The 26,214-nt window shown below is 40.7% G+C and overlaps 1 protein-coding gene across 2 annotated transcripts; it reads right to left on the reverse strand.

Moving 5' to 3' along the window:
• slco2a1 (solute carrier organic anion transporter family, member 2A1) lies at positions 1-24,431 on the reverse strand. Of its 2 annotated transcripts, XM_085264951.1 has the most exons (15): positions 23,928-24,431; positions 14,704-14,841; positions 13,443-13,605; positions 12,709-12,921; positions 11,779-11,877; positions 11,557-11,699; positions 9,068-9,139; positions 8,135-8,192; positions 7,836-8,000; positions 5,899-6,103; positions 5,141-5,288; positions 3,106-3,263; positions 2,542-2,606; positions 1,803-1,923; positions 1-1,062 (listed from the first exon to the last, which is right to left on the reverse strand). In XM_085264951.1, the coding sequence occupies exons 1-15, from the start codon at positions 24,039-24,041 to the stop codon at positions 879-881; spliced, it is 2,046 nt and encodes a 681-aa protein (XP_085121077.1). In that variant the 5' UTR covers positions 24,042-24,431; the 3' UTR covers positions 1-878. The 2 variants fall into 2 exon arrangements, with proteins under 2 accessions (XP_085121077.1, XP_085121078.1); XM_085264952.1 differs by lacking the exon at positions 9,068-9,139 and having other exon boundaries at positions 23,928-24,430.
• Positions 24,432-26,214: the final 1,783 nt, after the last annotated feature.

Here is a 26,214-nt window from a genome sequence, read left to right on the forward strand (position 1 = left end):
TATGGTTAATTCATTTTATTCAGTTTATGAGTAACAATGCATGTATTTGATATCTGAATATCTGAATATTAATTGCAATTGAAGTGTTACACAGGCTCATATATGAAAAGAGTATTGCAGGAATCACACGTCTCTGTGTATGAGACAATGATCTATAAAAAATATATATACTTAAATATTAAGCTATACAGTTAATTAGATACAGAATATGTTCGCATTGCAAATAGAAACCTGAATAGATTCCTACTGTTCAGGTACGCACAAAATAAAAATAAAAACATTTAGCTGTTGTTCAAAAGTCCTTTCACTGTCCTGGACCCAAGGAGAATGTGAGGTATCACGATGTGGGGCGATCGTGGCTCAAGAGTTGGGCGTTCGCCTTGTAATCGGAAGGTTGCCGGTTTGAGCCCCGGCTCGGACAGTCTCGGTCATTGTGTCCTTGGGCGAGACACTTCACCTGTTGCCTACTGGTGGTGGTCAGAGGGCCAGTGTTCGGCAGCCTCACCTCTGTCAGTGCGCCCCAGGGTGGCTGTGGCTACAATGTAGCTTGCCATCACCAGTGTGTGAATGTGTGTGTGAATGGATGGATGACTGGATATGTAAAGCGCTTTGGGGTCCTTAGGGACTAGTAAAGCGCTATACAAATACAGGCCATTTACCATTTACAAACGATGTGCTTTAACGTATGCTCTGCTGGTCATAACGTCTGAATTACTCCAATCAAAATGCATCCAGAAACATAGAGAATATTCCCCTGTGGAAAATGGATATCCTCTGTCCAACCATTGAAGAACTGGATAGGAGGAGTGGGCCTAAAGAAATTGAGGTCACAGTGCTGGCCCATCTTGACTATGGATTCCTTCCACTGAAAGCTTTACTCAACGTTTAACACCGCAGCAAAGCTTTAAAAGGTTTGGATCACCCTGCTTCCCAGCGGGACAATCAGAGTGGTCCTTCTTGTCATCTGCCAGACTGTACTCCTCGGTCCGGTGCGCCTTCCACCCGAGAATCATCAGCAGGACGATGCCCATGACCTTATAACCCACCTGTAAGCCCAGATACCTGCAGGGAGTCAGATAAGTAATAAATGCATGGCTCAGATTTAGATGAACTGCACACCTGTTTGATATGTATAGACCAGTCCGAGGTGGACAACAAAATCCAAAAGAAAACCAGCAAAATTCTATCAGTAAATTTAAAAAAAGTCTTTTTGTGCCACTGGATGGACAATATTCTAGTAAAGAGCATCATTTACAAAATGAGGGTATGGATCTTGTAGGTCATTGCCTGATTGGTTCAGGGGTTCTCCCTTTCTCCCACCTGATCCCCTCAGAATTTTGACACAGATGGAATCACATCTAGAAAATGAGCCTGATATCAAAAAGTAGCTAAAAACAGGAAACCTTTCATAGGGTAAAATCTGTTCTGAGCATCCAACCATCCCACTGGGTGATATGAGCCTTAAAAAATAACCCAGAATGCACTTTATGATGTTTTCTCCAGTGAATTATCGGAAAAGAAATCAAACATTCAGGATTTCAGCGCTTGCTTCTATTACTCTACAGCACAGACATTATACCGGTGCAGTTTACTGACATGATAATGATATCATGCTGATGCTCATAGTAGGCTGAATTTTTTTAATGTTTCTTTTAGGCTCTCTTTGGTGTCGACTCTGTTTTACACAGTGGACACAAAGACATCACAAACGTCACTTTCTGCCACCAGTTCAGCTCTGACCACAAAACACAACCTTTGATAACAGTACAAAAAAGTCTGTTCTGAGTGATAAATGTTCTCACCGGTTCCTCAACATGTTGTTGTCATAGTAACCACAGCTAAACTTCTTTTCGCATACAGTTCTCCACCTGAGGCACGATGTGTCGATGGCCATCCCAAAGAGAGCAGGGGCCGGGAGCCAAGCTGAGATGGAAAAAGAGGTCGGGGTTAGCAGGGGTGGCAGCTGGAGTTACTCCCATCATCACAGTGCACCTTTTTTCTACCCATAAAATGGCAAATGTGACCTTGATCTTGACAAATGTTTGAGTGAAGACCCATTTGGTGGTCAGTCTATGTAAATTGGATTAAACTTTGACCAATATTATAGGAGGAGTAATGATTTTTGTGAATTCTAATGAATGGCAGAAGCCTCGCCGTGTCATACACTTATTGGTCCTTCAGCAAAATGAGCTTAAAATTAAATCAGAAAAGATTTTTAAAACACGGGTGATGAAATTAATACCACTTCCTACTTATTTATGATTTATTAATTTCTTAAAAATTTGCACCATTTGTTAGTTTACTTATATAGCTGGCATAGTTTATTCCTGGGTTCTTTATACAACCATGACCACTGTAGTTTTTATAGAGCAGCAGGGTCTTGGAGGTTATCTTGGACTTTGGGGGCAAATGAACATAAAGAAATGTATCATTAACACTATAATTTGTGTTTTAATTCAATATTGCACCATTTTCTTCCCTATAAACTACAAATGTTTCTGGAGCATCAGCCTCTTTAGTAATACGGTAATCCTGTCTTACCTAGCAGTCTCATGAGTAGAAACTGAATTCCTATGGCAAATGACTTCTCATCAGAAGGAACAGATCTGAAAACGCAGGAAAAAAATGTTACACGAGCAACATCTGCATTTTCCATACCGTTTTATGTGGCAGTGATTAATCACTTCATGAACTCTCACACATTAGGGGGTATAAGACACAGATCAGTGAATGTTGTCCTTGGCTTTTGTGTTGCCAATCAAGGAATTAGAGATGGAAAAGCAGTAAAACAAAACAGGAGGTGGAAACGAGGAAGGCGAGGAAACTAACGTGCCAAAACAGAGCGAGACAAAAGCAAGGAAACCTCAGGAGACACCAGGAAACAGCATAAGAAACATAAGAAACAATAACAATAAAAATCTTAATAGAGCCCAAAGCTCAACAAGAAGCTACAGGAATATAACATAGAGCCACTGTCCCAATGCAGTTTTTGCAGGTGAATAAATATCTATATAAAAATTCATAAAAAAAAAGATAAGTATTTAACAACGTGGACAAGCACACTGTATCGTGCTACCCGTCAGAGGGTTGTAACTTTGAACTCACCTGAGCACCATCATGTACATGGGGTTGTGCGTTAGGCAGGCGATGAGGGATGCTAGAGCGATGACGATTATGACAGGGTGAAGAAAATGAGAGCAGCCATTCTCACAAGGACCTGGTTTGGCCTTAGTGCTGGCAGTGCAGCTGCAGTTGGTATACTCCTGTATCCAGAGAGAAAGCAGAGATTATATTTTTTATATTATATTTTATATGTTACCTGTTTGTTCTGATATGCATGGTTTTTGTCCTGTCTCGGATTAAGTTATAATCTTTTGTACAGCTTGTAATGCTGTTATGTTTTGGCTGATTGTTGTTTCCCAAAATTAGAACATCAGCAGGTGATTTAAACGTTGAGAAGGTTAAATGGAATGGAGCCAGTTGAAGCAGGGATGACTCATGAACACCTGAGAATTAGAGGAGCCCCCAGGGCAGAGCCAGGACATGCTGGAGAGGATGTCTCCCGGCTGGCTTTGGAACTCCTCAGTGTGCTCCCAGAGGAGACTGAAGAGGTGGTCTGTGCATTTCTGCTCTGACTGCTGCCCCATGGACCCCATGAATATGGACCCGGATAAACAGCAAATAATACATGGATGAATGAACGCTCTTTCTCACATAAGTGTGAAAAGATTATATTTTTTCAAGAAAAAAAAACTGCAAGGCTCTGGTTAAAAACAGATCAAATTTCCATTGATATTCCTGATTTAATCAAACTAAAATACATAAAAAGAAACCTGCAAAAATCGGAGACATTTCTCAAGTAGATGTTTGAATTCCACATTCAACTTTGCACTTGTGAACATGTGAATCCAAATCAAAGATGAAATAATTATCGCCTGATTACTGAGCATTAATCCATTAAGCTAGCTGCAGCCAGCTCTGTCTGTGTCTGTGCCTCAGTGGTGGGCTTACACGCTGAGTCAAACTGACTAATGTTCGAATAGCAGTCACACAATCCACCCACTGAAGGATTATTCACAAGCTGTGACGTTTAAACGCTGCAGTTTTTTTCTCTATTTTTAAAACAGCTCTCGTTAGTTCTGCGACTAATAAGCATCGATTAGATATTGACTGTGAGTTGCTTTGGTTCTGACTGAGCGAGACTGAGCCTAGACTGGAAGGTACTAGTCAATCAGACACAACATGTCAGTCTTAAACTTAAGTATTAAACTATATCACTACCTCAATATGAAATCCTAAGAACTAAAAGCATTTAAAGCCCTAATTACTTTCCGTTAATCCTTAGCAAATAAACAACCAAACAAAATGCAATGGCTGCCTTACTGTGGCCCTGTGTGGGCACACCCAGTTGGGGTATTACGTGTGGGTTTGCCCTGCCCACAGAGTCCCATAGTTTACCCGCAACTACCCACTGTGGGCTCACGCGGACATGTTTGCATGAACACTGAAGATTCAACATCCAGGATCCAAGTAAGAACAGCAACGTCAAAGTGGCTCTGTTTTACTTTCATAATGTTATACTAAAGTTTTAATCTAAGATACACTTTAGAAAAGCCTAATAAACCTTATGGCTTAAAACTATAACTATAAGTTAAAACTATAACCTTATAAGGAAATAGTTACCCTGACGAGTTGATTTTTGCAAAGGCTCTCGATGGCATTTTATTTGTGGTATGGATTCCTTGCAGCACTTTAAGCTCTGAAGTACATTACGCTAATAAAGGTTAATATTTCCCAGAGTGAGCAATTTACAGACGCTGTGCAGGAGCAGGGCCAAATGATTATTCTTTGATCCCATACAGAGAATAAGAAAAGAAAACAGTTTTCCCCCCTCTGCTCTAAAAACAAATTCATTCACTTACACGGCATCCACATCTCATGTGATTACTCTGCACCAGATAATCTCTCAGATTGATTTGGATGATTTATGGTAGGGTAATTTTTTCCACTTTTATCCGCTCGCCAGTTAAAAATCATACTGTATTTATACAGCTAAAGAAAACATTATAGCTTCACATAACATAAGCCTATTTATTTTAATCAGCCATTGTGGAAGGCATAAGCAACAGATGCCACTGACCCGAATCCTGTGGGTGTTGTCGGGGTCTTTGGTGAAGTTCGTGCAGCCAGCGTGGCACGGAGAGATGTACTCAATGCCGTCATAGCTGCACACGGGATTAAAGGTGCTGTTAGGACAGTTGCAGTTTGAATAGCAGCTGGGTGGAGACCTGCGGAGGACAGCAGAGCAGCGAGTTAAAGAAAAAGAAGCAGATATGACTGAAGTTTATTTATAATCCAGTGCTTGAAGGTGAGGGACTGGATCACAGGTCACTACCATCGGCTCTGAAAGGTGATGAGTGCTGGGTGGTGTTCTTGAGAGCAAACTGTGTTTATAATCCCGTGTAGATGTTAGAGCCAAAAAAAGATGAAAACTCTCAGTGTTTCCATCAAGATGATGACTCAGGAAAAAAAATATTGGTTTAATCTGTCCAATAAAAACAGACTTGGTAATCTTTAAAAAACTGTGATTGCAGCACTTTGACTACTCTGGCATGTAATCCCCATGCACCAACACCACACACAACATATTTAAGGTTGTTTTAGTCCTACACATTTTGCACATACAAATCTGGACAGATTATTTTTGATTTCACATCAGATCCATCTTGATATATGTTGATGAGCAGTATACCTTTATCTTGCTATTAAATGTAATTCATCTCATTATTTTTATCACTTTTATTCATTTTTTTAGCACTTTGAGCTTTACATGTAGCATAAAAGATGTTATACAGATTAATAATATTACTGTTATTTCTATAAAACACACAAACTCACCAAGACTGGCTGTTCTGGAAATGATTGACCTCTGAAACCTTCTGTGTTGAACACCCCATCCAGAACAGAGGGATGTAGAAGAGGGTGGAGATGGTCAGCATCACCACAGAGAAACGTGGGATGGCCTTCAGAGAGAGACCCACCCTTTTCATGATGACCCCGCCAGCCAGCATCCCCACAGCCACAGACGGTAGGTTCACAGAACCTGGGAAACATAAGTTACCGCTAAGTAAAAAAGATGTGAAAATCTCATGATGTCATCTTCCGATGACACCCATGAGCTGAAACCCCCCCCCCAAGGACTAACTTTCTATATGCTGGATCCCGAGCAGAGCCAGCAAAGCCATGTTCCAGCATAAACTGGAGTGGAATTACATTTTACAACAGCTTGAGTGAAACATTTACAAGTGAACAAAGTATTTCTCAGAAGTCTGAGAAGTTCTCATGTCCAAACTGAGTTGGGACATTTTTTAGCTTTGACAGCTTTTTAATTTGTATTCTTTTTGTTGAGGCTATAATGACTTCAGAGTGACGCAACTTACAGCCATTATCAGACCTTAAGGCAGACTGACGCTGGCACAAACTTCCAGCAACAACATGCGTGCTGCCAAACATGGATGTGCAATTTGAGTAAAACTGATTTTCTTCAGTGCCATTGGTTTCCTTTATTACCGTTTTGAAAATTCTCTTTGGATAAATGAAGGGTGTGATACAGTACTAGCTTCATGCCAAATGGAGGTGCTTGTTCAGACTCGAACCTGAGATTTTATCAGGGCATACATTTGTTTGCCAACATCCTTACAGACAGAGAGGCCAATTTGTTTAAAACGATGAAAACATTTTCATCAAAGAAAAACTGGCAGCTCGACTGCTTTGGAAAGTTGCCATATCAAAAGTGAACCTACTCACTGCAGAGAATCGATTAAATGATTTTAGCACGCAGTTTAATTTCCACTCTCCAGAGTTCATAAAATGTTTGAAACATCCCATTAAAAGTGTTCATTATTACTTGAAATATTTAACAGCTGACACTGAAACGGCTGCAGTAATCTGAAGAATGAGCCAAATGTGGCCTTTATTGGCCGCTGCAAGAGTCTGTATGAAAGAAATGTGAACCTGAGCAGCGAGAGGATGATACACGGACGCCAAAGAGAGGCAGGACTGAGCACACATCAAATCAAACACAGGTAGTGACCAGAGGCCTGAACACCGAAGCAGGATTTGGACTTATCGGGGTGGCTACAGGGTTAACTCTGTGTTTTCAGTGTTACTATGGCAATTCACTTCTCAGCAGTCTACGTCGTCATGGTAACTTATGCTGCAGAGCAGGTCATATTCCAGATTAGGGATAAGGTGCAAAATCACCACTTACTGACCAAACGCTTCTCTGGAAAATAGCATCACCATTCCTGGAAGTCTACGGTTTTCTAAGAGCTCTGGATCTCTCAGGTGCATCAGTAATAATATAGATTCTTAAAAGCAGCCTATTTTGTAGCTTTCCCCCCCATTTCCTGCACTTCTGCCCTACTCGTTGGTGTTGACCTTATTTCATGTAAAGGAATAATAATTTCTCACGTGCCTCTCACATTAGCACTATGGTGCAGCGAAGTCTGTTAACTCATGGAGGACATGGGAGAAAAAGTGCAAGCCCACATAAAAGACATGGTCAGCGTATAAACAGGAAAAGATAAGCTACCACTGGGAAGGACAGCGATAGGGAGTCCACTTACAGGAGACATGTAAGGAAAAGCGATAACCAAGTAAAACAGGAAGTTGAACTTAAGTGGACAAATGAACTAACATAGCAACATGAAAGAGGGAGACAAAAATGAAAATAAACATAAGAAGCAAAATAATGTCCAAAAAAAATCAAAGGATAATTTCACCAAATGCCAAACGAGATCCTGGAACCATGACATCTTTACTCTGGTACCTACCAAAGAGCAGGTTGGCATATACGGCTGTAGTTGCATACTGTCGCTCCAGATACTTGTTAAGGAACGTAGCAAGCCCTGCAATAACCGACGAGAAGCAGCACTGGGCCAGGACAAGGATCAGGAAAAGAGGGCTCAGCAAGAGGTCGACAAACTTTTTGGGAAAACCTGATGAGACACAGATGCAAATAACTTCAGACACTCTGATTTTTACTCTGGTACCATTTACTTGTTTTTTGTGACAAAGATACATAAAGCTATCAAACTAACAGATCTTTGCAGTTGGAATGTAACAAACTCACTCTTCAGGAAGCCCAGCAAAGAGTCCTCATCTTCTGAGCCAGACTCACTTCGAGTCACCTGGAAAGTATCGAGTAGCATACAACCATCAACCATTATATGCACAATCCCATCAGATGAGAGCATGGCTAGAACCAGTGGTGGAATGTAACAGGACATTTACTCTAGTATTTTATTGAAGCACAGCTTTATTGTACTTGTAATTTAATAAACTCTTTCTATGTTATGCTGCTTTCTACTTCTAACATTTACTTCTACTTCTTGAATATAGCTTATAATATTCATTTAAAAAGCTTTTCTTGATACATAAATCCACATTTTTTACGCTGGCTAATGACGTCCTAAGAAGTTGATTTTATCACAGAGTAATGTTTGTAGTTCAGCTGAGACTACAAAACCTATCAGAGGGCATGGCATGAAATGGAAAGCATAGTAAAGTTAATATTTGCATGATCAGGCCACTTGTTAGTCATGTTAATGGTCTGATGCTGCACTATGCAGGTGTTAGAGGGGATTTTGGCAAGTGTGGGAACCCACCTGGAGGTTCTAGTGAAACACTTCAGAATAGAAAATTTAACTCGAATTATAAATGAGCCACCTAATAATTTCTACTCTAAGCTCCAGTGCATGTGCCTTCTTTGTAGACAGATCTTGGTCCTACTGCTACTCTTTCTACATTCTGCGGTGCATTAACAGATGTTGTCTGAGCTCACCAACTCCTGAGCCAGAAAACACCAAAACAACAGGTGCAAAGATAGAATTTGGCACTTGATGCTGAATAACATCATCGGCTTAAATTGTGACTCCTGCCAAATCCTTCTCGAAGAACTGAAACACACTTGTTTGGGCAGCTATTTCGAAGCAACAGCTAAATTAGCTTTCGTTTCAGTGTTCAGTATAGTTTTATCAAATGCTGCTTGCTGAGCAGTCCTTACCTCTGAAAATAATTTCTTATCTTCTTCTCCTGCCCCCTCTGTCATAGATCTTTCTCCATCGTTTTTTTCTCCCTGGGAAATACAGAAGCTGTACCTTTAGCTTGCTGACAGATTGGGTGCCAAATTGCACAAAAAAACCCTTTATGTGTTGGCTGATATTTGTTGAGCTGTTTCAAATCACCCAACTGAAATTCCCTGAAACTTAAAAAAGAAGTTAGTTCATGCTACAGAAAGTATGTTCATTCCTCTCATTCCTCTAGAGGTAGCAGAAGGACCACGAATGCAGCTTTACTGACTTCTTATTGACTTGCAGCATGGATGCATGGCATTGATGAGGAGAACAAAATGACGCTTGCAGGCAAAGACATATGAAGAGGATATATGAAGATATACTAGAGTTAGACATACAGTGATGGGGTTTGGGTATCTGGAACACCTCAGGATCCTCCAAAGAGGATCTTCAAAGTGTAGCTAGGTAGAGGCCAGTCCACCTGATCGGACTTTGGATAAGCAGTTTAATGAATGGATGGATGGGTGAGGCAAAAGAGAACCACTGATAAGATGTCCTAAAGCAGTCAAACATGAGTTTAAGTCCAAAGAGTCTTGCTTATAGATTTCTTTCATTTACTACAGCAGCATTTTTTTAATGTAGAAAAACCGAGACATACTGTTGCTTCTTAGTTAACCATAATAACCGTTCAGCCATCTAAACTGTTTCTTTGTCACTTAAATCCACACATTGTATCCAACACACTCCTAACAGGTGCCAGTAATGAGCCCTGAACTGTCAGTGTCTGATTGGTGTATTTTCATCTTTGTTAAGGGAAAATAAGCAGTTGATAGAGATCCTCACACGTTCAGTGAGTAATGAAGACAGGGACATTTATGGGAGGCAGCGGCACAAATTCAGACATACAGGAGAGCATATGGAGGCTCCAGAGGATGAAAATCTCATGGGTTTGATCTCAATCTTTCGAGGAGCACTTCAAAGTTTCTCTCTCCTTTCATGCGACATTGTCCTACAACATAAGCCTCTGTGTCTTTGTGCTGCATTCGTGTGACGTGGGAACATTAGACTGAACTGACAAGCTCTGCACAGCAGCATTCAAAATCACCCAAAAGCTGTCAAACACTGCAATGAAAAGATTTCTGTGGAGTTTTTGTCTCTCAAAAGAATTCGTTTAGAGCCTGCCCGCTGTTAGTTTGAATCTGCGCGAAAGTTTAAAAGACGCATCATGTGTTTCAGTGGTTCTCAAACCTCTCCCTTATTATCATGTTTTTTATTTGCATAACTCAACATTCATCCATTGCTTATTTATGATTTATACTGGGGAAAAAAGGCTGATGATGACCTGTCAGTCTATTACTGTTCTGTTTGAAGATTACTTCCACTTTTTGTGTGCAACTTTCAGCTAACCACTTCCCCTCTGTGTCCATCGATAACATTTATGTAATTATGTCTGCTGTTTGCTCATTCCTGTTAACTAAATCAAAAACCGCTGTTGGGAAACTGATGACAGACTGGATTATGAAAGATGCATGTTTTTAAAGGTTTCCAGCAGGGGGCGTCTCCTGTGAGTCAAACTATATACAAATCTGTGGGTAAATGGCCAAAGTGCAAACTAGATTTATGACCCCAGGTTGGAGGGCAATTTGCTACCATATGAGTGTCCCCTCAGTTTCACAGTCAGAGGCATCCCTCTGTCCTTGTGTCTGGTTTCAAAACATGCAGAAAACAATCATTTGCTGTGTGAACATGAGAATTCCCGGCAGCTAAGTTAGTTTTAAAAACACAGTCTATGATTACTGGACTAAAAAAACCCCAACACAATAAAAAAAACAGTTCATTAATGAATATTTACCTTAGCATGATTGATGTTTTAAACTGGCACAGTATGTTTTAAAGCTTTAAGCTGTGTCAATGTTGTTCTGTAATTTTCCTGCATATGGTTTTATATTTTAGGAGAGAAGTATTGTAAAAAAGACTTTTCTACGTCACAAGAGCTCACTAGTAGTTCTAATTTTTTCTAATAACTGTATTTTGGCCCACTTGAACTTCATTGTTTTTAAGTCAGTCAAGTTAAAGCTGGAAGTGAAACTGTGGTTTCACAAAAAATGAGGGGGCATGCACTTCCTCCTTATCTAGTCATAGATAAGTTTTAGCTTAACTATGCTTATCTAATATTTTTCTTAAAGCATTTCACAAGCGCAGATTTGTATGTGAAATCGCTCCACTGAGGTCACCAAGACTGAAACTGTGCCTTAAATAGTGAAAAACTGAAAGAAAAACAAGAACAAAAAACAACCTGCAGAACTTACATTAAGCCAGCAGAGGTCAGTCAAATGTGACATAGAGAATATTGTCCTTTAAGTGTCAGATCCCTGTTTGCTTCCAATATTTACAGTTACATTATGGATGCTTCTTGTGGACTGCACAGTCCTGACATGTGCTCTGCTGTTTAAAAGACTTCTATAAGAGCAAGGCTTACGTGGTCTTGTGAAGCCATGGTACGTGGGAAGAAGAAGTAGGGGATAGAGGTGAGAACCAGGCAGCCGGTAGAGATGAGCAGGCCCATCCACCAGGCACCGATCCAGCGAGGATCGTCGGGTCTGAGTTGGAGCGCAGCTTCTCCTGGAATTATCGGTGAAAAACGCCGTAAGACATCCATACCTCTTTAACCCAATAAAATGACTTCCAGACTCAGCTTTACCCAAATCTTTTTTGTTCACGTCCACATAGACCCGCAGCATGACTGAGCCCAGCAGGTAGCCGATGGCAGGCCCGAATACAGAAACTGCAAACAGGATGGCTGTGAATGATAAGAGATGGCAGGCTGTGATGGACCGTTGAGCTGCAGCCAGTCAAATACCTTACCATTTTAAAAAGATTGTATTTTTCCTCTAAAGCCTCCAAACTGATTCTAAAAGACTCCAGCTTTAACCTCCAAGCTATTTTCGCAAGTGGGGTCATTTTTGTACAATATTCCATACGGGAATATTTTTTTAAACGGTTCCATCTGTATTTATCCTTCATTCATAACAGATATTCTCAAATATTCCATGGAAAAACGGGGGTTAACCTGACTTATCTCTGTGAATCATGCTGTTATAAACATCACTTTGGGGAGTACATTTCTGACTCAAGGCTTCTGCAGGAATAAATCTTGATATTCAAGGTCTGTTAGCCACAGTTTGATGCAAAGCAATAAAGCATGAGATTTAAAGGGGAAAATTAGAAATCAAAGCTAATTTTCTTGCAAACAGACATATTTTATCTTTATCTTTATAGGATCTTTATCACAAAGATTTTGAATGACAGCCATGTTTTTCCTTAAACTCATTGTTGGAAGAATTAACACTTCTACTGATGACTCGAGTTTCTGAGTCTACTTGACAGCGTCGATGAGCAGTACTTTAAAATCTAAGCAGCAGCTGGTTTCTGAACACTTCAGTGATCTGATATCATCCTCTAAGCTGTCTGTAGACAGAGTGATGACTTTAGTTTTCAGTTTCACCAACACAAAATACTCGTACTTTCACTCCTTGCGTTTGTATATTTATCAGTTTTTTTTCACACGAAACCCTGCTAAATAATTCAGTTTAATGTGGTCCCATCAATCTTTGAACTGCAGGTCATTCACCTATGTAGAGAGGGGAATTTGCAGGCCCAGCAAAATCATCAATGTAGGAAATCCCATAGGGCTGGATGGGCACTGATCCGACACCAAAGAGCAGCTGAGCGCTGGCCATGAGCAGCCACAGGTTGTTGGTGTCGGTCAGACGTCTCGTTTCATCACGGTTGCACGACTGTGTGCTGTTTGAGGTGCTCTGCAGGTTGCACATTTCGTGGCGATCTGGTATCAACACACACACACACACAGGGTAGAAAACAAGGAAAATTATAGTTAAAAACAGGCCAGAAGACACAGACGTACTACTTATTTCATTTCCTGGAGCTTCTCTGACCCTCCGCTGACACTCTGTATGACTTTAACTGGGGGCAAAGCGAAAAGGAAGAAGAACATTGTTATTGCAAATGAAATGCCCCAGAGGTAATTGTAATCTTCTTAGCTTTCAGAGAGTGCACAGAGATGATGAATTTCCTCCTGATTTATGCAAAAGTTCAATTGGGGAGCACCAGCAAGGCTTTCCAAACACATGCTAAAGAACACAGAGGACCAAACAGCAGAAACTTGTTTGACTCCCACTGAGTCCTATGGAGCCTTTGTTAGAGGATGGTGCAACTCTTAAGTAAAGCCTCATAAGTCTTTTGGACATATTTGTACACTTGTAATCCCCCTCAGCTCTGGACAGAGTCACAGGAGGGCAGTGTCAGCGGAGACAGAGCAGCAATGTGTTTATAGCTTCATCTTACTATGTAAAACAGAGCCGTATTCATACGGCTGAGACAGGAAGTGAGGCAAAGTCAGCATCATGGCACTGATGGCCATCAGCAGTCCACCGACGCCGATGATGCGAGGACGGTGGACCCGATTCCCAAAGTAGCTCACGAACACAATCAGTATGCTGTTACTGATCTAAGAGACAGAGAAAAAAGTCAGAGAGGAGCCAGAGGAAGCGCCACACCTAATGCATTAAACGCAGGGTGTCACTGTTGTGCAACGCTGCATCACTTGGTGCAATCTAGCACAATTCAGAGGTAATTTAAGGATCCATAATCACTTTAATCTGTATTTGCATTTCATTTATCCAAATTGTGGTCGTTTCTGCTGAATTTTTTGCACACAACTTGTATAGCACTGTAAGTGCAGTTGGTGCAGTTCAAAGTGCTTCATGGGGGAAAGCAACATTTAAAACACGTGTGTGCAGTTTGTTTGTTGTGTTTTCCTCCCTGTCACTTCCTGTGTCTACTGTGCTGTTCCCTAAGCTTGCCTCTTACTCTGCACACTGATTTCCAGGAATGCTGAAGCTATTCTCTGCTGCAGGAGATGATTGGTTGGTATGGGGTCATTTTGTCTTATTTTGATCTCTTATCTTTTGGCATTGTACTCCGATAAGAAGCGAACAACATTAGTAACACAATGTTAAACCTGAAGCTGCTTCACTAAGCCCCTGACCCTGCCTCGTAATCCAGATCTCTGGAGACAGAAACAATCACAACAGTAAAGCTCCATGTAACTGAGAGGAAGTGCAGAGCTGGGTGATAATTGTCTGAATTTATCACTTTAATGAGACTACACATTACACATAAGCTTTTGATCTGGCGTTACTGAGAAAATATCCATCAGAGCAGCCTTAAAGAAACCATAAGAAGATAAGCTAAAGTCATTCTTCATGGAGTATCGCCACAGACAGAAAAATGCAGTTTATTTGTGACTGTCTTTGACAAACAGAAAACATTTATATGTGTGTGAAACTTTTAAAGCTCACTGGAGTATTAAAAAAACCCCAGAGTGACCTCTGCGCCGAGCACGTACAGAAACAATCTCTCATCACTCCTGACGCCTGCATTTGCAATAAAACTGTTCCAAAATACTCGAGTCCCACTCGGATTGTCAGGAAGTGTGATTTTGATTTGTTGCTTGCACTTCAGTTCCTCCTTTGTCATCGGTATCCTTGAAATAAAGCTATCATGAGCCTACACTGGATGAGGGTAAGTTATTGTTGGCTCCCACCTCGTGCAGAGAGGAAATGGTTCCCGAGGAGTAGCTGCTGAGGCCGTAGCGTCTCTCGATTGTGCTGATGGTGCTCTTGAAGTAGGCGCTGTACAGCAGCTGGGACAACTGCAGGAGGCCGTGGCAGAGCACGAACAGCTAGGACACAGAAGACAGGTCTTTTTATTCTTTCGGTTATGTTCGTGAAATAGTGGAGTGTGGAAATATGCAGGAGGAAAGACAAAATGTGCAGCAATGGGGGATCTGTAGCTGAAACAGAGTGACGTCATAAATGTCAGCCGTGTCAGCTACTCTGTAGCAGTTTCAGCTGGCACCATTACAAAAAGCCTAAAATAATTAGTCTTAGAGGATTAAATTGTTTTTAAGAACACAGAACAATTCAGAGGAAACACATTTTCAAAAAGGCATCTCCACTTTGAGTACAAACTCATCTGCACCGCATTCCTTAAACTCCTTTCCAAGTATTACACAAGGCTTCAGGCATACCAACTAAAGACTTTGCAGACAGTTAGCCTCTTTCTGCAGGTAAAAGTTTATGTTTTCTAACCTAAGAGCAAAAAACAGGTTATATTTTTAACATCAGTTAAAGAGTTTATTATATACAGTCAAACATATGGCCTGCCAAAGCTCCCAGTCCTGGTTACTGGATGGTTTTTGTAAAACGCGAAAAATTGCAAAGAAGAAGGGATTAAGCTGTGAATCAGATTCATTATATGAATTACAAAAGCATCACATGCGGCAATGTAAATACGGTATAGATTTTTTTTAAAAGAACATTAAAATGATTGAAAATGTCCTGGAATGAGATCCAAGCCTTCACATCATTTTCTCAAAGTTTTAATTTCTATACTGTGGTTAAAGCCTGAGGAGCCATGCTGCTTTCTTTGCTTCGCTTCAGCAGTACGTCTTCATAATGTGGAAAATCTCAGACATATTATTTTGTGATTGATTTTCATAAAATATCTCAGCCTGTTTATGACATGTTTGCAGAATCTACTAAAAATGTATAATAATGTTTTCTGCTTTGTTTTTAAAAAGTTTTTATGCATTTGTTTTACTCCACTAAATGAGGTTGTAATGAGGTATGAGTTGCTAAGTTTTAGGTTTCTTAATGATTCCTAGAAATCAAAAGTAAAGTTGCCAGACTCATGATTTGATTTTTTTCTGGAAAATGGCATGTCTGCACTGCAAAAGCAGTAATGCATTAGCGCTTCCTTGGAGCTCCAGAGCACAGATCCAAAAGAGGAATGAAATCACTTATCCGGTGACAACATTTTGGGATCGTTTCAGGAAAACCGCTTCATACTGCGTCTCCATCTGGTTGTGGAATTTGTCCTCCAAGAATTTCTCTTCACACCCAGATCAGAGTCGCCCCCTGGATGGACTCCCAGTGATCTGAAAGACGAGTGACTTGCTTCTCTGTGTCTCAGAAGGCTTTCACAGACGCACTGCTTACTTTTTGCTCCGGGGGCCATGGATACTGCATTGAGGATACATGTTGAGATTAGCGGTGAATTTACTATGAAAACAATGATAAATCCCAGCTTTCAGCGTGTTTACCAGCTGCCAGCTCATCTGAGGGAGAATAAACTCTGCATTCGCCTCAGAACAGTTAATGCTCCTATTAAAGTGTGGCTTTATGGTTGGTTAGCACACACAATGGATCCTTTTACGCGGCTGATAATATTTCATCTTCATTTTCTGTCAAATAGGCTTCAATTACCTAAGTGATTTGACAGCACCTATCTGCACAGGCAGGCAAAAAACTTTTTTTGACCAAATTAAAATGACCTCATTTTGCCATTTTAACAAAGTCAAATTAAAACAAATGCAAGAGACAGATCTCTGATTCTGTGCAGGAAGCAGGTCTACCAGAAGTAACATTTAATCTTCAGTTATTGGAATGCCAAAAAATTAAAGACATGTCCAGTTAATCCTGATGAAGCAGTGTTGCATTCTTTTTAAACCATTATATGATATGCATCACAATTTCAACTCCTTCTGTAGATTATTTTTGGGGGAAGGGAAAAGCGGGGGGGGGGGGGGCAGGAGGTTGTTTCTTTTTTTTTCTTGTCTAATTCTGTTCTGACTGGAGACAAACAGAGGGTCAGCTGTACTGATGACAGTTTTAACACACAAATGTACACAGACCAGAGAAAACCAGCTTAAGCAGAGATTTATATATAAAACCCAGCCAGTGGGAAAGTTTGGGGACAGACAGAGAGAAGTAAGCACAGTAATGACCCTACAGTTTTAGACAATCCCCTATGAAGAGCATTCGGTGAGAGTGAGAAGGAAGAACTCCCTTTTCACAGGAAGAGACCAACGCCACCAAGCTCAGGGTTTATGGTCATTTTTTAAACAGGTTAAAATGGCATGAGACCTCATAGATGTGGTTAGCTTTAAGGATGATATTTTTTGACTGCAACTGTGTTTAGAAAAACAAAGACGTGCTTTTTTTGGCATTAAATATCAACACAATCAGCATTTAATTAAATGTGGCAAATGTTTGTGCACTCAATTTCAATATTCTCATCCCTGTACTTAGAGAAAGCCTAGAGAAGCAACTTACGGTGGCCATGAGAGGCCAAACGGACTGCAACTTAAGAAAACACCAGCAATAAGAAAAAACGCTGCAAAAGCACACAAAACACAACGGAAATAGGAAAAACGACAATGGAAATAGGAAAAAAAGAGATTTCCAAAAACACAAGGGAAGTGTTTCTGGGGAGTCAATAACCCGGCGGATCAGTTGCAGGAACCAAAATATGCTAAGAATTGCGCTGGGAGACAATTAAAAGAAGTGGAGGATCTGTCTGTTTTGTGAGGAAAGAAAAGATGAGAGGTAAGTGTGTTAGCCTAACTATTAGCCTAAAAATCTGTAATCAGTATATGAAAATCATGATTAAACACACCTAGCATGTTTCTAACTGGTCCGTCCAGTTATTGTCTCCCCAGAAACACTTCACTTGTGCTTTTGGAAGAAAATTTTATTTTCCTATTTCTGTTTTCGTTTTTCGTATTTCCGTCGTGTTTGTTGTGCTATTGCAGCGTTTTTCTTATTGCTGGTGTTTTCTTAAGTTGCAGTCCGTCTGGCCTCTCAGGGCAACCGTAGCAACTCCTTTACATGCGCAACAAGGTCAGGCTTGTCACTGTCAGTATCGATATATTTTACTTTAATGCCAAATCGCATGTTTGGCACAATACATTAGCAAATCTGTCCCATAAAGAGCAGCTAGTAAAATAAAGGTAAAGAAATCAGGCATTTGCTCACGTGAGGAGAAGAAAAGGTTGGACAAAGTCTTTTCAACATGTGGTTTAAATGACAGATTCTGATCTGTATGTTTAAATGCATGGACATGGCTTTTTTGCGAATTTAAAAAAAACAACTTAGATTTTCCTCCATTCAACTGTGTAAATTGGAAGGATTGTTCTACTGAAAGGGAAAAGAGCAGATAATTGTGTCAGCTGCATAAAAAATCAATTAAACAAAAAAAAAAACTGCTGTTTGTTAAAAGGGAAACTTTTTTACAAACTTTAAGTATTTGGATTCTCTGAGCATTATTCATTTACTTCTCCTTTTTGAACACTTTTAGCTCTCTATGATTGGAGGTCATTGTCCCAACCTTCAACCCTGCTGTGAAGGGAAGAATTGAGGGAAGTTCACTCTTGAATTCCAAAAGCTTTTATTTTCATGGACACGGGTTGTGGTTATTTTGTTCTTATATGTGTTCTAGTCAAAAAAAAAAAAAAAAAGAGAGAGAGAGAAAAAAAAGGGGGAAATAAAAGGAAAAAAGTGCTTGAAATGTGTACAAACTCTCTGAGGATACTTAAAAGAAAGTATGTGCACAGGTCACCTCCCCTTATTGTGAAACAAACATAAAACAGATTTTCTGCACAATAGCATCGTGGACAAAGGAGCACTGACATTTAAAGCAGTTCTGGAAAATGTGCTTATTCTCCAGTTGAGTAAGACTGATATATTACTCATATATCAGTTTGTTAAATATACTGGAATGATGCATTCAGGAGATGGTTTAACATTTTCAAAACCGCACATCCAGCGCTGACTGCCCGAGCCTCGAGTTTTAGGCCGCGCTTCAAATTGTGCACCAATCCAAGAAGTAGACTAGTACACAGCCTCCTTAAAACCTGTGAATACCAATGGCTGTATAAAAGATACTTGCATGTTAAAATGCCAAACTTTATAGTATAAATGAACACGGTTCAGGTTCAATTGATATTTCCCCCCTTTATAACAACACCATAGCTCTCCTAGGATTTTATTAAATTTATTAATTAGATTAATTAGCAGGTGATGTTCCAATACAGTCCCTGAGTTCTGATTCTTTAAAATTTTAAATATTTAATGTCAAAATTAAGAAACTGAACGTTTCATTTATTGCGAATGGTTGCAGTACCTTCGCAGCCCACAAGGGGGCAAATGAAAAAAAACTTCGGTATTTCACCTTACAGCAGAGGTGTGCAACTCCAGGCCTCAAGGGCCAGTGTCCTGCAGGTTTTAGATGCATCCTTGATCCAACAAAGCTGATTTCAATGGCTAAATGACCTCCTCAACATGTCTTGAAGTTCTCCAGAGGCTTGTTAATGAACTAGTTATTTGATTCAGGGTGATATATAAAACTAACAAGACACCGGCCCTTGAGGCCTGGAGTTGGACACGCCTGCCTTATCGTTTAGAGCTTATTGCGACGACTGCTGTCGTTATTTGGAACTACTTTCAAAAAACCGTATTGAAGTACCAGTATATGTGCCAATATGGCCATTTTTACTCTCTAGAAAACACTCGGCTGCTCTCTGGTGTTCACCTGCGTTTGCAGTTTGTGCTAATCCGAGCACAGCATCTGTCTGCAGTAGACATGGCAGCTGTGCTTATCTTCTCACCATACCCTGATAAAGAAATACAATGCGATTTGACTGTGACTCAGCCACAGAGGCGAGCCTCATGCTCAGGTGCAGTGAGGCTTTCCAATGCTTCTCATGCTCCTGATCATGATGTAAACACTACATGCCCCTGTGCAGAAACTTGGCCCAAACGCTGGCAGAGCTATCCTTAAAGAGAGGTTGACTGTGTCACCTGGGTGTAGACTCCAGGTGTAGCTCAAGTGGACCTAAGAAAACAAGCAGAATGTGCTCTTGAAGCTGAACAAATAGAGAGCGGAGCGTGGTGCAAATTGTAGCGGTATCAAGGAAAGATGGATGGATGTGATTGCTTCGTGTGAAGCCTTTGTTGACCGGAGAACAAAGAGCACAGCTTTATAACTTTTTAGTCATTTGATGTTAGACTGGAGGACAACAGCTATTCAAAGCTCTGGCGGTACAGTCTGACCGAAAAGGCTGCAGGAATGATTTAGAAACAGCTTTCTGACAAATGGCTTGCTGTTCCACTCATGCTGAACTGCTCCCATTGTCTAAACACAACACTGGACACCTTTGAAGTCCAGGTGCATTCTCACAAATTTCACTGTGTAGTCTCAGGATGATGTGAAGACACCTGCAGGACGAGTCTCGCTGTTTCACTGTCCTCCACCCTGCTTATGTTTGCTTGGCTTCAGCGGAGGAGGGCTTTAAAGTGAAGATAAACAGGGAAAGATTTGCAGCGGCCGGACCCACCACAGGCGACGTGAGAACATCGAAGGTAAACACTCAGAAGATTCCAAACTCAAATAAACGCTCTCCCTCTGGAAAGCTAAGAAACTTCCTCCACCCCCCCAGGCTTCTGAAACCTATTACTCATATGTGTCACTCACACGGTGAAGAAGAGGAGTCATTTCTCTTAGAGTTTTGAAAGCAACCACCAGTGTTTGCATTAATATTACTCACAACTCAAGAACAAACTGTTTTCCTCCCATTACTGCCGTAAAGGGAAGAACAACTGCTCCTTTTGGCACGCGTTCAGGCAACAATTCTCCTTCAAGTCAGTGCTTTGAGTCTTTTAATAGCAGAGCCAAAACACATAACAAAACTGGAGCTGGATGCGGATCCCGAACACATAAAACCGCTGTCAAAAGGGATCAAATGAAGTTATTAGTAATGGAAAAACAAAGTTGTCAGCATTCTCTTCTGTCAGGAATTTATCTGAAGCAGAAACATGATGAAATTTCCACAACAAGGATCCGATTAGCAAGTGAGAGAGGAAAAAAAAAAGAGCTTGTGCTCAAGGCGCTAAAACTGCTTCCCAAAGTTTGGATGACTGAGTGACAATCAAACAGCAACCTCTGAGCCAACAAAGGCCTTATATGCTTTAGTTTAGTCTTTGCAGTTCCTCTAGTGTCCACTAGAGGCTTCAAAAGTGAGCCAATCCTCGATAAAACCCCATGTTAAAACTTTACAGCAGATATAAACATGTTTACAGTCTGCTACAAGAAACTGTTTTAATCTCTGCATTGAGTTTTTCCCCCATTTTAAAGCATCACAGAAGCATTTTTCATTGTTTCCATGATGGCGTCATTTTTCAGCCCCAGAGGTTCGCCTTTGGTGAGAAACACAGGCGGCCATGATGCCTCCTAGGCGTCACCTCACCAAACTGGCGTCCCTGAACTGGCCCTGTGGGCCGTGTTTGTGCTGTGGGGGTTTCTTTTGGAGCACTTTTAATGGAATCAATGCCTGTTCATCTAATAATCTGGCTGTGGCAACACAGTAACTTCCAGCTCCAAAACCCCCCCAAAAACACAACAACAAAAAGAAAAACACAAGATAGTGGCCAAAACTTACTTTAAAAAAAAAAAAAATGTATTTGTTGCTAAAATGTGAAATAATTGTTGGCCCATAGTTCCCACGTTGCTGCCAGTCTGTTCCAGTATTGACGCCCCTTGATGCTCTTTTACCAGTAAATCATGATTTCATCCCAATCTAAAACCTCATTTCCACTAAATAGAATTGTGACATCTCAAAATTGCTCACAACAAAGTTGGACTCGGTTAGGTCAATGGCTCTTCCAGTTACTACCACAAATAAGAATTGACTGACAGATGCAACCACCGTGGTTCATCCCAACTTCTGCTGCTTTATTTCTATATTTTTAATAATAATGACAAAACAAGCAAATAAGGTGCTGAAGCATCTAAAATGTGGAAGTTCAAAACTAATGGGTGATTTCCAAAAGCTGCATCCATCATTTACATACAAAAGGCTGCAGTATCCTGTACTATAAGTGAATAAAGAAAGGTTAGTGCTTCATTTCTTTTCCATATGAAAGGATGGAGAGCTGCTGTCAGCCCCTGGTCCTCACTTTGAGAATTTAAATTAGTCAAAGCTGAACATTTGTCTTTGCTTCTGCAGGTAAACCAAACCTAATTTTACTTTTTAATTGCTTTTTAATCGCTGAGTAATCTTTTTATTTTTCCCTCCACACACCTTTCATTTAATAATCTGTGCTTGATTCTTCTGACCGTGGAGAGGTCCACACAGGTGAGCACAAAGCCTCCTGGGAATGTTTCAGGTTCAGTTCATTATTTTCAGTTGTGTTCTTTGTTACATTTCATCCATGTTGAGTTTAGACTCTGACTGTTGTGAATGTGTGATGTGGTTTTGGATCAGCAGTAACATCTGGACTTAAGGCAAGTGTGTGTCTGTACATGTTTACATAGCTATGTGAGGACAGATAAATTGTAAGTTTACTATACTTGTGGGGACCAACAGTTGCTTATGAGGACAAAGTGCCCGTCCCCACAAGTTTGAGGGCATTTTTGAGGCTCAAAATGTGGTTTTAGGGTCAGGGTTACAGTCACAGTTAGGTTATGTTTAGGTTTAGGCTAAGGATTAGGGTTTGGCATTCATTTGGGATGTTTAGGGTAAGTGGGGGAAGCATTATGTCAATTAGATGTCCTCACTAAGATATGAAAACGAGTGCGTGTGTGTGCGTGCGTGCGTGCGCGCGTGTTTTAAAGGTTGTTTAAATTCTCAGTCTCTGTCAAACATTACACTGTAAAACACTCAGATTTAATTTATGCAGAATTTGATGAACTGCTTGAAAACATTAAATAAGAAATTTTGAAGCCTTTGACTTCAGTGTGTAATGCTACCTTGGGTTGCTTGAAAGGTGCTTCATAAATGCGTTATTATTAATATTATTAAGAATAACATCCTTAACTAAAGCCAAAAAAAAAAAAAAAAAAATCTTTAGTCTGACCATCTTAAGGTGGATCTTTGCTTGAACCTGTCAATAAACTTCGTGAAGTGAATTAAACTTAAATGATTTGCAGTTGATGAATTAAAGTCCCCAAAACTTTGTAAAAATATAAATTCATATAATATTATCAGACTTATACATCTAAAACTCCAAAGCTCCCTCTTTTAACAACCTATCAAAATATATATATCCAAATGAAAAAAGTGATTTTTTTATTTATTTATCGCTAAACATATTTTACACGTTTGATTTAAAACGGAGTCCTTTAAGGTTTTCATTCTGAACTAGATGAAAGTGCCTAAAATTAGAAAGTTTATTTAATTTATAATTAATTAATATAATGCATCTTTTACATTAGTGGTATTAATACATTTACTCACAGTAAACAAGTCTGTAACTGAGACTTTGCACTTTACCGTGTTGGATTCCTCATCGTTAACCTCCCAAAGTGAAAAGGGAGAAAAATGTTTGATTTATAATTACAAAAATTAAAATCCCTTCCTGCCTTGGAAATAACATTTGATTTTGGCGGGGGTGAACTTCAGTTTGTGCGGAAAGATTAGAAACACGTTAATTAAGATGAAAGCGGCAAGTTGTTCCCTGCAGGTCACCTCCAGCATCATCAGCCCAAGCAGCAAACACTGCATTTAAATCTGATTTCAATTAGCTCAGATTGATTTTTTTAAAATTATTATTATTATTTTAGCTAACAAGAGACTTATTATCACATTATGACCGATTTTATCTTGTTTATCTCAGGTGAAGCTCGGTTTGCGCTTAGGCAATCCTACCCAGAGGGCAAAATCTTCAAGTTATGGAGGGAAAAAGGTGAAATGCCCTCAGATTAAACCTCCACATTTATGTGGCTCATTATGTTTGCCGCGGTAAGGTGCGGCTGCTTTCATGCACCCACAGGTGGGTCCACTGAACTCAGTGGAGAACAAAGTGGAACGCTCCCCTTGAAGCCGAAGTAGAAACTCAGTTTGTGTGCATAAAGTCGCAAAGTCGCGCACTCCTCTAGGATAAATGCGCACACGCTGCGTCCTCTGCGCAGTGCCAGCCGGTGTCTCACCTTTATGCTGCAGCGGAGCGTCCTGGGCTTCTTCGCGTCTCTGCGCGGATTCGCGTCCATCGTTTCGGCTCGGGGCTCCACAGTGAGCAGAAAGGCTTCCTCTCCAGGTTTCATGTTTGCGTCCTCCCCCCGCTGCTGTGTGCGCTCTCTTTTCTTTTCTTCTTTTTTATGCCCGTCGCTGATGATGTAACTGGACTCAGCCCACGGCTCCACGCGTAAATGTTTTGAAACTTGTGAAAAGGGAACAGGTCTGAGTCACGGGGCGCAGCGCTCACCTGTGACAGTTGAACTGTTTGTTAAAGAGCGGAGTCCCCGGTGTTACTCACCGCGTTATTCACACGCAGACGGGCTCTAATGTGAGCAGGAGTCTTTGTCAAGTATCCAGTGAGCCCCGTATTGTTCTCCAGCAGCTCATTACGCGCGGTATGCGCCACTCAGAGCTGTTTTCTGTCCCGAGCTAATGAGCAGAGAGGGAGGCAGGGAGAGAGACTAATGAATGAAGCCGTTTAGAGGTCAGTGTTTCCCCACAATAAATGTTTAACAGCGTGTTGATTTATTCACGTGGATTTTTACGCGGTGCAAGAAGCTGCAAACAATTCCAACAGCTGAGATCCTGCAGACAACAGAGGTCACAATCACCTTAACGTTTCCGTGAAGGAAACTTACCCGCTGGAGTTTGGAAAACGCGTTTAAACACTGCTCACCTTTACCAGCATCCCCCAAAGAGCCACAAAACCACGTGGATGATTAACTTTTCTGTTCTCACAGTAAAGAAACGAATTTTCATCACTTTGTCTTCAAACTGTAGGTCTGTGATCCCCCCAGGCAGCACTCGTTAGTGTTTTGGATAGTCTAAATGAGTGCTTCTTAAACTTTCCACTTTGTAATAAATAAATTTAAAAAAAGGATTCAAGGTGAATGGTAGTGTTTAATGGGGTGTTTCCGGGCTTTTTTGTCAAAGTTTGGCTGGACAAGAACAAGATGAGTTGATGGGGTTAGCACAGGAAATCTGAATATTTCTTCAGAATTATAAAAAGTGGGGAAAGCAGGTGTAGAAAATACTGGGCCTGTGTCCAGCCATGTGTCCTCAGACAGAGGTTTGATGTGCAGAGCTGCTGAACATCGATTCTTATTGAATGAACATGATCTATTACAAAGTTAGAGAGAAGTTTTTAGACTGTCTTCCTCCTGGGACCCAGGCTCTGGTTGGGGTGCAGCAGAAAACTGCAGAAGAGAATCACTCTCAAGCTGAGTAAGATTTCAGTTTGGTACCAGTGCTCAATCTAGAAGGGATTCCACACATTTCCACTAAAAACACCACAAACAGATCCTCAGATCCTGTCCACCATGATTTTCTTCCGACGGAGATTACCCAACTTCTCGTATCCACAAGTAAATGGCAATGGACTTGTCCTTATATAGCACTTTTCCACTCTGTATGAACACTCAAACATGCCTTATTGACCTATTCGTTTTCTCCTACACCTTTTTAATATTCACACGCGACCATACTCCAATCGATGCATCAGATAGCAACTCAAGGATACTTAGACATGCTGACTGAAGACTGGAGCCGCCACTTTCTGCTTTGTAGATAACCTGCCTCCTGAGAGGTAGAGCAGGTCTTTCCAAGAGATCAATATCCGTTCTCTTTCAGTTCTTTGAACAAGGTGGGGCTGCGCTCTCTTATCTGGATATCTAAACATGCTCTGCAGAGACGTTTGGACTTTGGACGTGAGCAAGTCTGAAAAACATCAGCCATGATCCAGACTTTGAACTGTTATAAAGCTGTCTGCAAACACACTAGTAAGGAAATTTATTACGTCAAACACTGCAGGAGTTTTAACATATGCATATCAGTTAACCACAGAAATGACTTATTTTCGACCTCACTGCTCCACATGTAAAGGAATTTAATGCAACTCCTCCACGAATCAACACCTTATCAGTGGGGGAGCTGTTTAAGTGGCCGAGTGATCTCAGGAATTATATTTTTTTTGTGGGCAATTTTTCTCAGGGACCAAATAACTTTAAATAACTAGTGGGACCCCACCGTGAAGAAAGGCCCAAGTTTTTGTCTACATGTTGATATCCGAATCCTCTTCTAGCTGAGACTAAAAGGAGGCAGGTCACATATTATACCCTGTTCACTGACGTGACGTCCCACATGGAGAAGGCTTACCCAGAATGCAGTTCAAGTGTTCGCCAGTGAGTTATCAGAAAACAGATCAAACATCCATGTTATCAATGCCTTAAACTGCTGCAGGTTATTGAAATGATGATATAT

Source organism: Mchenga conophoros, linkage group LG23, assembly GCF_057382185.1.
Source record: "Mchenga conophoros isolate Kocher_MC1m ecotype Shallow Benthic linkage group LG23, M_conophoros_male_GT1.1, whole genome shotgun sequence".
Lineage (NCBI taxonomy): Eukaryota > Metazoa > Chordata > Actinopteri > Cichliformes > Cichlidae > Mchenga > Mchenga conophoros.

Coding starts and splice junctions, on each gene's coding strand:
- slco2a1 (XM_085264951.1), bottom strand. CDS start 24,041: ATGAAACCTGGAGAGGAAGCCTTTCTGCTCACTGTGGAGCCCCGAGCC. Junction 14,842..23,927: donor CGCTCCGCTGCAGCATAAAG/GTGAGACACCGG, acceptor TCTGTGTCCTAG/CTGTTCGTGCTCTGCCACGG. Junction 1,924..2,541: donor TCTACTCATGAGACTGCTAG/GTAAGACAGGAT, acceptor TTTCCATCTCAG/CTTGGCTCCCGGCCCCTGCT.